General features: G+C 36.7%; 1 protein-coding gene across 1 annotated transcript; it reads left to right on the forward strand.

The window, feature by feature from the left end:
• Window positions 1–5,368: 5,368 nt before the first annotated feature.
• LOC148871124 (monodehydroascorbate reductase) lies at window positions 5,369–12,223 on the forward strand. Its single transcript, XM_088970919.1, has 10 exons — window positions 5,369–5,788; window positions 6,493–6,564; window positions 7,583–7,634; window positions 8,115–8,195; window positions 8,447–8,565; window positions 8,702–8,921; window positions 9,113–9,231; window positions 9,325–9,450; window positions 11,367–11,507; window positions 11,700–12,223. The coding sequence occupies exons 1-10, from the start codon at window positions 5,738–5,740 to the stop codon at window positions 12,021–12,023; spliced, it is 1,305 nt and encodes a 434-aa protein (XP_088827045.1). The 5' UTR covers window positions 5,369–5,737; the 3' UTR covers window positions 12,024–12,223.
• The last annotated feature ends 518 nt before the right edge of the window (window positions 12,224–12,741 follow it).

A 12,741-nucleotide genomic window follows, 5' to 3' on the forward strand; every position in this document is an offset into this window, starting at 1 on the left:
GAAATTACTCTTGTTTTTATTAACCTGTGAAAATACTGGCCAAATGAAAGATAAGCATTTGACAGCCAACATATGCATTCCATCTGCTCGAGAAAATTACTACTTGTATCTTGGGCAGCAAAACCTTGTGCCTTCTCACTTCTAACTTCTTTTCAATGATCTACTGTACAAATTCTTACCACGGCAAACTGCGTAGCATAAAATCTTTTTTTGGTATTGTTATATTATACGTTCTCGTGTAATCATCTATTGTATTAGTTCGATATCTACATGTTTTCCTAAATCTTCTTTTGCATGGTGTACTCAACCACAATGCTAAGGTTCTCATTATAGAACACCTTCTTACAATATGAACTCCACTACATGCAATCTTTTCTTCATTTAACTTCTTTGTCTACTATAAACCTACACATAGGAATTACTGAACTAATGGACGTTTCCTGTTTCTTTTTTTCTTAAAACTTGCTATTACAGGGCTATCTTGTTTCTAATCAGTACAATTTCCTGCAACCAAATGCAATATTTCATGGAAAGTCTTCCTTATACACGCAACATTATTGGGCATTAAAGTGTAACAATACCCTCCACAGACATAGATGCACTTCATAGAGTTCTGTTTAAGATTGATTGTTTTATCATACAACTTTTTTTATGAAACACATGTTTTCTTGCAACTATTTCATTGACTTCTTTATAAACAAGTAGTTTAACTTCAGCTTGTTCTTTATTCCATTTTCCACTACTACCTAACTAAGCAAATGTTATTCCACCATACTGTGTTAACATCTTGTAAATTTATATAAGAATAAGGTCACCTAAATTCTAGAAAAAGAGAAAAGATGATATATTCTTTAGATTGTTCTATATCAAGGTGCAGAAGCAACAAACGGTTAGTGTTGGATATGGCCACCCCATATCACTATAAAACTAGCAGAAGATAATGATGGATCTTCATATTTCTATCATCCTTTTGCATTTTTCATCTTTAGTATTGGAATTATCCCTAGAATTCAATATCTTCTTTTTTGTGCATTTTCCTATTTTGGCAAGTGTGCAAAGCTAAATGCTTGAAAGGCTTTGAGTTTGATGAGTTGAATTGTTTGGGAGTTCTGTCCTTTTCTTCCCTCCCTTTTCTTTGTGTGGTAAATTCAGAAAAAGTGTTAGTAAAGTGAAATTTAAAAAAAAAAAGCAAAGAAGAGAAGTTGAGGAGTTGAGAAGAGCTAGAAGAGAGGGAGAGAAGAACGGGAAGACCAACAAGGTTAAGTCAAACATCCTCTCCTCATTGTTGACCCAGTATGTATTGTCATTCATTAACGGTCTAAATTACAACAATGCCCCTAGATAAGTACAACAAATATAAAAGAAAATAACAGCTACAAAAAGACAAGTATGCCTTTGTCGACTAATTCTAACACTCCCCCTCAAGTTGTAGCACATATATATCAATGTCATAAAGTTCTAGTTTATTACAAATATAATTCATCCTTGAATGGCCCAAACTTTTAGTAAAAATATCATCTACTTGGTCTTCTGACGTAATACAAGGAGTAACAATATCTCCACTTTCCACTTTCTCTCTCACAAAATGACAACCAACTTCAATATGTTTAGCTCTTTCATGAAATAATAAGTTGGAGGCAATATGTGTTGTGACTTGGTTGTCACAAATTAATGGGTTAATTGATTGTAACATTCATCTCTGAAGAAGATGCTTCAACCAAACTAACTCATAGGTAGCATGGGCCTTGCCTTGTATTCAGCTTTAGCACTACTCCTAACTACCACTCTTGCTTCTTGTTCTTCCAAGTGACAAGGTTCCTAAACAAAAAAGTTTAATAACTTGTAGTAGACTTCCTGTCCATTAGAGGCCCTACTCAATATGCATCTGAATACCCTTCTAGGGACAAGTCTCCCTCTTTCTTATACAACAATTCACAACCATGAGCACTCTTTAGATACTTCAACACCCACATAACACCATCTCAATGAGTAGTTGTAGGATTCTACATGAATTAACTTAGGACTCCAAAACTAAACAAGATGACAGGCCTAGTAATAATAAGACAGATTAGCTTGCCCGCTAGTCTCCGTTTTCTTGCAAGGTCTTCTAATGGCTTCCCCTAATTATCAATCATTTTCATATTGGAATCCATAAGTTTCCATTAGCTTGGATCTCCACAACCCCATTTCATCTAACATGTCTAAAACATATTTTCGTTGAGACAAAGAGATTCTCCACCTTGATCAAGCCACCTCAATTCCCAAAAAGTACTTCAAGGTTCCCAAATTCCCTAGTTTGAAAATGTTGTTATAGGAATTGTTTCAACTTACTAATTCCATGTGCTTCACTACCACTAAGAACAATAGCATCAGCATAAACTACCAAGATGATTTTCCTGGGTGAAGAATCCTACTAAAGACATAATGATCAACATTACATTATTTCAAACCAAAATCTTGCACCACACTACTAAAGAGACCAAACCATGCTCACCTCCTCTTGAAGATCACCATGGAAAAAAACATTTTTGTATCAAACTAAAGCAAGGACCAACTAAAATGGGTGGCTAAGGAGATGAGTACCCATATAAAGCCTATTTTAGCCAATGGTGAGAAAATCTTTGAATATTCCACACCATAAGTTTATGTATATCCTTTAGTAATAATTTGAGATGAAAGATAAGGAAAAAACCAAACACAATAGATAAGCAACATACCCAACAAGCTATCTACTTCCCAGGAGGTAAGGAAGTAAGATCCCAAGTATTGTTGGATTCAAGAGCATGAAATTCTTCATTCACTACCTTCTTTCAATCAAAAGATGAAAGGGCTTCCTATACAAAACATGATAGATAAATAAATAAGCAAAGAACCAAACCAGTCATCCGATTAACTGAGTAGTTTTAGTTTGGTTTTGGTTTTTGGTTCTAAGAAAACAAAAACTAAAAGACAGTTCAATTTGGAAAAAGAGCCCACAATTCAATTAACCCCTAGTAGACATGATAATTAGGCCTATATCCTATTGTAATAAAATGGGTCTATTGGCAACATCACTAACTCCTACATAATGGAGAATGTATTAGAGTAAACCCTAACCAGCATCCCACTTACATGAGATTAGCTAGCAAGTGGGTTAAGATGGCAACCCTAATTCTAGGCTATAAGTAGTGGTGCCTAGGAAGGTCTCCATTTTCAATCTCACCTATAAACTTAGAGAGCTCTTTTTAATCTTACCAACACTTGTGAATTGCAATCAACAATACTTACAACTCTACTCTAACTCCACTTCAAGAGAAAAGAAAGAAAATTAATTTATTGTCTCATCTACTTCACAGCCCAATTGAATAAAGTAGTGATGAACCAATGCCCCATCCTTTAATAAAGGAGTATTTAATGTAAATTTAAAAAACAATAAGTTTAATAAAGATAATAAATTTTATGAAAATAATGCAGGTCCAAATAAGTTAATTCACTCATTTTCCTAATCTATGATTTTCTCCTTTTTCAGAAGGAGGATTATAGTGTATTTACCAAATAAATGATATCGGACTTTTCTCCTTATTCTAACCAAAAAAGGAGATAAGTCCTTAAACAAGGAATGCCAAACACAACCATAAACAAAGAAATGTTCTCGATTTGCATGGCAATTGGCAACCTCTAGAGTTAATATGGGCATTCATAAGCCTAGGGCACAAGTCTAAGTAGACATTAAGGGTGTTCATAAAAAATGAATGCAATCAACAATACTTACAAGTCTATTCTAATTCCACTTCAAATTCAAGAGAGAAAAGAAAGAGAAATAATTCTCAGTTTCATCTACTTCACATTTGGATTCAAGCTCTCAAAGAAGATTAAGTCATCAAGATAGACACTTTTTTTATAAGCATTCTTCACAATCGATCAAATGCAAAGACCAAAGTGGAAAACACAGTATCAATACTTTCAAAAGCATTAGAATCGCACCCATGACTTTCATCTTCACTGTTTTCAAGCATTTAAGTTATGTTTGATTTGAAGGAAAAAGGTAGGGAAACTTATACAAGGTTTGTAAACGCTTTCCTACCTTTCTCTACTTTTTTCCTTTAAACCAAACACAACTTTATTGCTCATAAAATCAAGAAAACTCAAAAAACATTAGTATCAACAGTCATTTTGTAATAATTTATTTCCATATTTTATGTTAATTCAATAAACGAAATTTTATGTATTAAGTCATTTTGTATATATTAATACCAAAACTGAATTAACCCCCACCCTTGATTTCGAAAAATAAAATAAAATCGGCAACGAATCCAAAACAAAACCATGAATCCAAGTCAAAAACTTCAGGTTGAATTAGGTTTGGAGGTTGGAGAATCCACATTGGGTCGGGGTTGGCCTCAACCCGACTTAACCTGCCCAACTTGCAGCCCTATGAATGGAACTGCCCACATGATAATCCAACAATCTAAATATTTTGGTTCTGTAGAAGTCTAGTCTGGTGGAGTACACTACTAGGTTGGCCATGTATAAAACTATTTTTCTACTGATGTACTATGGCGTCCTGCGTCCCACGGTCCCAAATCCCAAATCCCCGTCCAGATACAACCGGTCCCCACCAAATAGCACCGGCTAAACTGGTCGCCCAATGGTCTTGTGAACTTCAGGCGAGATGGGACCCACAGCGGCACGATGGATTCAGGGCCACGCCGCGTAGAACTAACGAGCGCATTGCTGCCGTTATGGATGACGTCATCATTTTTCTTTCGACAAAAACGAGTCTGGTATGGGAGAGATGACGTGTTTTATCATGACTGACTTAGTTTTACGAGTAAAACTGTAGACGATATGAACTCGGCTTTATATTGGCTACTCATCTTTTTTCCAGATTAATACACTTGTTGCCGTTACACGTGCTGCTGAAGTAGAACTTAGGATCCACATCACCTTTTACGTCAAAATGCTTTGCCCGACCCGGATCAGCTGCAACACAGGCCAACGTACGAATCGGGATTTGCTCCTAAAAATGTAAAACTGGTTATTTGACCAATCACATGTGAACACGCCAGTGTTCCGTACAGTTCATGGGACCCGACCCGTTCCGCCCAAATAAATTGACCTGTTTTTTCTCTCTTCTCTCCTCTCTCGTCTAGAATCTTCTAAAGTAGATAAACGCTAACGTGGTTCCGGTTTTCCGGTTCATGAGGTCTCTTTTCTCGCTGGATTGTCAAAATGTGGATTCCTTGCTAATGAGTGTTCACACTATAGTACTAAATCAATTCCTTGCGATGGACCCACACAAGGGGGCTATCTTTATCCACCACTCACCAGATTGGTACCAGACGGAACCGATACCATAATAGGTTGGGTAATTTCTTGAACATTTTCCAATCTGACGCAACAAAGCGCTCCCTCATGTCGGGCCCTTTCTGTAAATCCAAATCCTGTACATCTAGAAACTCCAACCTCGGCTGATCACGATCGGCTTGTGTCTGAGTCAAATGTAAAATCAGAGATGGTTGACGGCTTGTCGGTTGCCACGTGGCTAAGTCTATGCGAATCGTTGAATTTCAACATTTTCCCAAAATGAACGACGAATAGCCTTCCCCAGAGAGGACCAATCTTTATATAAAAAATATCTGACCAATCTTTATATAAACTCACACCAACTCATTTGGGGATACTGCGCGAACAGTGAAGAAGCTCGTCTCTCTCTCTCTCTCTTTTATCTGATCTATAGATTCTTTGGAGTTGATCCATGGCGGAAAAGCATTTCAAATACGTGGTTTTAGGTGGTGGTGTCGCAGCTGTGAGTTCATATCGGCACTTCTCTCTTTCATTTCCGACTTCATTTGGGCACCTTTTCTTTCTAATTTTGGTTGCTCATTGACTTTTTTTTCTTTTATCATTTCTGATTCTAATTTTGTCTTTGCGATCTAGGAAATTGATCTAGACTGTGTATGTATTTTTTGTTTTGGTATTAGCAGATCTGCTTTTCATTATTTTCCTTCGATTTTTCCTCAATCCTGTTATGCCTGCGTGACCGTTTTGGAATTGGGGAATAAAATAAACATTAGCAACAATGCTATTTGTTTCTCGTATTGTTTTCTGAAAATTAGAAGATTATATAGAATTAATACATCATTATTCGGGTTTCTTAAGCTTTTTTAAGTACTTTGAGCTTTGAAGAGAACTGTAACAAATGTCCTTACCATTAGTGTGTTAAAGAGATTTTTTTTCATAAATTAAGAACAAGCTATTAATTTTAGATGGTAATGTGCAAAAATGGAAGAAAATCCTAGTTTTTAACACTAGCACAGCTATCACAGATATGATCCTCCTATCTAATCATCTTTAGAATCAGTTGAAAGTTGCTGTTATGCTGTAGAAAAGGGCCCATGCGCTGGTAGGATAATTATCTGTAAAATGAAGAAATAAGACTCGGTGGTGATATATTCTTTGCTTGGTTTTAATACTATTTAACTGTCTCACTCTTTATTTATGCCTTCACAGGGATATGCTGCAAGGGAGTTCGCTAAACAGGGTGTTAAGCCTGGCGAGCTGGCAATTATTTCCAAAGAGGCTGTATGTTTTATATTTATTTGCCTTTTTCTCTCCTTTAGATGTTAGAACTTTGAACTTCAGCTGGATTGTTGAATTAAATTCTGATCTGTCAGATGGGAGTATTTGATTACCAAAAATTGGTGGTTCCCAGTTGTTTGAGTAATATGAGAAAGAGACATTGCTTAGAAGGAGAGTTCTGTATAAACTAGAATTTGCAAAACCGTTGCCTATTTTGAATTGTATATTTCTAGGAATGCAGAAAATGTTCGAAAAACAAAAGCATGCATCTATTTTCTGGAAGATACTGTATTTGTTTTCTCATGATGATCATCATCCTTTTCATTTAGACATGTTGAATGGTTCACAGCTCATTTTGTGATTTTCTACTCTGCATAAATTGACCAAAGTTACCAAACAAAGATTTAGCAGATAGAGCCTTTAGTCTTCCCATATTACTTTTGGGTAGATCTCCTTTAGTCCTTTTTTTATTGGAGAATGCTGCCCTACTAGAGAGAATGGCAAAAGAGTTATGAAGGGAATATATAGTACTCTCCAAGACAAGTATAAGCCTTCTGCTCAAGGTTTAAAATATCGGTACTGGCCAATATGCCGGTAGGGGCGTATCGGCCTGTATCAAAGCTCGCTCTCCCCCCGTTCTTTTTCTTCGAAACGGGTTCAGAAGGATCAGTTTAAGGTTGGTCTAGCCCCTGAACCAGGTCAGACCCCAATAAGACCCCTGTAGGGGCCTATTGTTAAGCCACCTATACAATACGATACGCCCGATGCGGGGCATAATGTATCGAAATTTTGAACCTTGCTTCCACAAATTCTTAGGTTGTAATGATGATCCAATGTTGCTCCCTCAATTGAAGGATATACCACTTATTTTAATGGTGCTTATGGTTTACATTGATATTGTTCTTTTAGTAATAGAGAGATGATAAGATACTGCACAAATTTTAGTCAGCGCCTTGTACATTGTAAGACTGTGAGTTTCTTTTGCACTAAGACTAATACACTAGTTCTTCCCTTTTTCCAGGTGGCTCCTTATGAACGTCCAGCACTCAGTAAGGCATACCTTTTTCCTGAGGGTAAGTTATTCATCTTATACAAATAACCAGAGGGAAGTCAAATTTAATCAGGCTTTTGTAACGATGTCCTCTGGATTTTTCAAAAATTTATTGCAGTCATGCAATCCAATGTAAAATCAGGTTGTTAAGATCAATTATTATATGGATTATATCAGTTCTTTATGGTATGGATATTATTATATTTTAGTAATATCAAAAATTAATTTTGTGCCTTTTTTACAGTTATGACTTTGCTCTGTTCTCTGAAGGTTATTTTCCTTTTTTTTCTTGCAAAGTGTTCCTATTTTCATATTAAAGTGGTATTCTTTGTATTTCCTGTTGAAGCTAGAATTTATGAAATGTGATGTTTGACTAACTTCTGAGTTCTGTGTCTACACGTTAATTCCATCTCCTATTGGACTTAAAGCAGCTTTTGTTTCATCTCTTTATTCTGTGCAACCATTTCTTCTGCATGGCTAAGCTCACAGTGAGATTTTGCAGGAGCGGCAAGACTCCCAGGGTTTCATGTCTGTGTTGGGAGTGGTGGCGAGAGACTTCCTCCTGAGTGGTATGCTGAGAAAGGTAATTCTTGATTCTGTTGATATTTATACGAAGATTTTCCTTGTTACACAACTGGATTATTTAAAATTGATTAATTGCTTATTTATTATTAAAATCAATGGATCTTCAACCTTACAAATATGTCATTGAACTGAGTTGATACACTTAAAAATTTTGTGTCCATGCTCGTATTGATCGATTTTTATTTGTAAAGAGAAACCTGAGATGCAAAACCACATTGGTTCTTTTAATATGGAATGTCACATTTGCAGGCATAGAGTTGATTCTTAGCACTGAAATAGTGAAAGCGGATCTTGCTTCCAAGACTCTCACAAGTGCATCTGGAGCAAGCTTTAAATATGATATTTTGATCATTGCAACTGGTTCAACAGTAAGCATCAAATGTCTCTTCATGCATGTTTTTGTTCATCATTCATTCATTTTTAGGTTGCAAGATGTGTTTGGAAATGTCCACAATTTTATAACTTGCCCCCCATGCAAATCAAATTCTTTGTGCTCCTATGCAGGTCATAAGGTTAAGTGACTTTGGTGTTCAAGGAGCTGATTCGAAGAACATCTTCTATTTGAGAGAAATTGATGATGCTGACAAGCTTGTAGAGGCAATCAAGGCAAAGAAGAATGGAAAAGCCATAATTGTTGGAGGAGGGTACATTGGTCTTGAGCTTAGTGCTGTGATGAAAATCAATAATTTTGATGTCACAATGGTCTACCCTGAACCATGGTGCAGTAAGTTTTAACTGCCCTTAAGCCTTTATCAAGAACATCTAGCTACTTCATGCTTCCCAAGATTTCAGGGAAATTAACATTTTGGTTTTTGAAATATAAAAGAAATTATATGAATTTCTTATGTTGTGTTGTTACTGTTCAATATTTATAAAAAATTCTTGTATCTTCTAACATATGGCATATATTTGCAGTGCCACGGCTTTTCACTGCTGGTATAGCTGCTTTTTATGAGGGCTACTATGCCAAGAAGGGAGTCAAGATTATCAAGGGAACAGTTGCAGTTGGCTTTGATTCTGATGCAAATGGAGAGGTAAGTTGAGAAACACATCCACTTATTTGTTTTTAATGATATCCAAATTAACCATTCAGTGTTTTATATGGTTAATTCTTTCCTATTGTTCAGGTAAAGGCAGTAAAACTGAAGGATGGAAGAGTACTGGACGCTGACATTGTTGTTGTTGGTGTTGGTGGAAGACCACTTACAAAACTATTTAAGGGCCAGGTTGAGGAAGAGAAAGGTGGAATTAAGGTTGGTATCGCTTCTAACCTCCTCATTTCTGTATTTGTTCTTAAAGATGGAATTAATTTGTTCTTTGCACCTTTACTCTATGCATGTTCTCCAACTTGTTGCACAAAAACCTTTGGTTATGATTCTGCGTTGTATTTATCCATTCTTTTTTTTTCCTCTCCTTTCTTTTTTTATCCTTTTGACTAGAATATCTTAATAGTCGAATCACTTGAATGCATCAATTCTACAACCCCAAACATATAATAAGCGAAATTATATGAGATATTTGCAGCATTATCTCATGGCATGGTTTACAATCTTTCATATTTGTTCTTTTCTTTAAACTCTTCAAGTGAATGCCTCATTCTGAACATGATCTGTTAATTGAAATGATCAAATTGTTATGTGAAGCACACCTTGGAAAATTGCAAGGGACATCCAATATGATGTCTGCATGCTAAATAGACAAAAGGCAAGACAAACTTTAAAAACAGAGAAAGGGCGAAAGTAATGAGGGAACTTTTTTTCTGAAAAAACAGGTGTAATACAACAATAAAGGGAGAAAAAAAAAGGTGCAGATAAGTAAATTCATTTTCGTTTCATTTAACTACCAATTTCCTTATTTGTTTGTCTTTCAAAAGGTACTAATAATTAAAAAAAAAACAAAAAAACCGTCTTTCAAAAGGCATAAGCCATGTAATCACCTAGTAAAAGAAACCACACGAGTTTCTTGCTATTTTGTTCCCCTTCTTTTGGTTCACATGAGGTATGGTTCATCTGCAAATAACCAGTTCCTATCCATGCAATTCTGGACTAGGAATCTTTTAAAGACTCTGCCATGATAATATCATCTGGAACCCTGGAACCCACATCACTTCTCCCCAGCGAATTTGTTAATGGACCTGGCAGCCTTGTCCTGTACCTAAATTGGCAGAACACTAGTGAGTGGTCCCCAACACTAAATGGAGCTTGGATCTGCTACCCACACCTAGCCACAAGACACTGCAGCCACACATCAAGAACATCTCCAATACTTGTATATTCATGGGGAGATGTCCCTGATGTATGGCTATTGTGTCTTGTGGGTAATGTTTCACAGATCCAGAGTCTGCTAAATGCATGTTTTCTTGTCTCTGTAAAGCTTCCTGGCTCCCTCTTGTTTCTGTTGAATGGTACAAAATATTTGTACCTAGCACATAATGCATGAAAAAGTTTCATGCCTATTCTTTTTTAAGGCCTTCACCACCCTGTGCCACCCCGAATATGTGATTCTGTGTATCAGTATATTGTGCCTGTTATGATTTTGAAGTATACCAGAGATGTTTCACTTGCTCTCACCTTCTAGAAGAGGGCTTGGTAATGCTTTTTGTGGTCTCTCTAACTAGTATCACTTTTCTACGAGGGGATTGTGAGCATGGTGCTTGGATGCCAAACTTCACTGAATGCATTATTTTCATGATCCTGGCACTTGGATTTATTTGGGATTTTGGTAACCATGACTCAATCTACAATTTGTATCAGCCCAAAATGGAAAGACCATCCAATTTTGGTTAAAAGGGGCTTTGCCCCAATTCTGATCATCATATGCACTGTAGCATCCCTCCTCTACATGTTATAGTGATGAATGAATGGCCAGAAACATGCTAATCTCAAAGATAATAACGTACACCATATGGGTATTTCAAAAAATGTGTCGCCTTACATCTTGCACCTCAGGCGTTAAAACTTAAAAGGCCCTTCTACTTTTCTTGTGCTTTGCACTTTTAAAACACTGCCTACATTTTTGTTGAAAATGTTGGTATATGCTTTTCAGCATTGAAGGATTGATATGCCCTTGTTTGCAAGTAAATATGCTGCATCAAACTCAAATAATCCTGTCATGTTATAGCTTATATTTTTGCAATGTACATTTTATGATGTGGCCTGTTTGATTGCAGACCGATGGATTTTTCAGAACAAATGTTCCCGATGTGTATGCTGTAGGTGACATTGCTACCTTCCCTATGAAGTTGTACAATGAGATGAGGAGAGTAGAGCATGTTGATCATGCCAGGAAATCAGCAGAGCAGGCTGTGAAGGTGTGTTTCTGCAAATCAGTGCTCTTTCTACAAAAATAATTTGTGGTATCTCTTACTATAGTTGACTTTAAATGTTTTCATTTTATTGTCACTTCATAGATGCTTTGCTTCTAAATCCTATATTGAAACACTTGTAAGCATGCATATTCATGGATCAAATAATAATGTTTCCTTGATTTTTTATCCATGCAGGCTATCAAAGCTAGTGAGGAAGGAAAGACCATCGATGAGTATGACTACCTTCCATATTTCTATTCTCGATCCTTTGATCTTTCATGGCAGTTCTATGGAGACAATGTTGGAGATACAGTGCTATTTGGAGATAGTGATCCAGAATCACCCAAACCGAAGTTTGGGTCATATTGGATCAAGGACGGGAAGATAGTGGGGGCATTCCTGGAGAGTGGGACACCTGATGAAAACAAGGCCATTGCTAAAGTCGCAAGGATTCAGACTCCAGTTGAGAGTCTGGATCAACTGACAAAAGAAGGTCTCACATTTGCATGTAAAATTTGAGAATCCTCGAATCTAGAGTGCATGCAATATGCTTTATCATCTAGTCTTGGTATTTCTATTCTACTGCGGATTGATTATACTGATATATGGATAGAGTTTGGTTTCCAGAATTATCTTCTGATATGAAAAACCTTTAGTTTGTTCCTCAGTGGCTTCGTTAAGCACTGATGCAAAGAATTTGGGATGAGATGGATTATCAATCTTTTGTTGTGTGTATTAGTTTCCAGCTTGCATGACTGCATGGCCAAGTTAGCTCAGTATTTGGTGTGGACAGGCAGGAGCTCGGGCAGAGACCTGAGCCCGAGGTCTGATATTATGCAGACGAAATTCAGGTTCAAATTGTTCATTAATGGGCAATGCATAGTTGATTACCTCCCTTGGGTTTTAGAATAAAGGGTTGCCTTATTTTGGCCTAAATATATTCCATAGGTGACCTCGGATAATTCAGCTGCTTGGAGAGAGATGGTGTGTCGAGACGGGCCATCAATATCTGGCCTCTTTTGAATCATCCCCATGGTCACAATTCACGAGGATGCCTAATCCTTGGGAAACGCATGCGAATAAAGGGGGTTATGTGGTCACAACTCACAAGGGCCTACCTTTCCCAACCGTTTAACCAAGCACATTTATGTGGAAGGATGGTGCTCAGTTTTCAGAAGTAGACTTAAAAACATACGCTCAATTTTCAAAAAATTGACTTAAAACATACCCTGAGGAT

This window comes from Nelumbo lutea, chromosome 2 (assembly GCF_056320005.1).
Source record: "Nelumbo lutea isolate HS-2025 chromosome 2, American lotus-T2T, whole genome shotgun sequence".
In the NCBI taxonomy this organism is placed as follows: Eukaryota; Viridiplantae; Streptophyta; class Magnoliopsida; order Proteales; family Nelumbonaceae; genus Nelumbo; species Nelumbo lutea.

Coding starts and splice junctions, on each gene's coding strand:
- LOC148871124 (XM_088970919.1), top strand. CDS start 5,738: ATGGCGGAAAAGCATTTCAAATACGTGGTTTTAGGTGGTGGTGTCGCA. Junction 7,635..8,114: donor GGCATACCTTTTTCCTGAGG/GTAAGTTATTCA, acceptor GAGATTTTGCAG/GAGCGGCAAGACTCCCAGGG. Junction 9,232..9,324: donor ATTCTGATGCAAATGGAGAG/GTAAGTTGAGAA, acceptor CCTATTGTTCAG/GTAAAGGCAGTAAAACTGAA.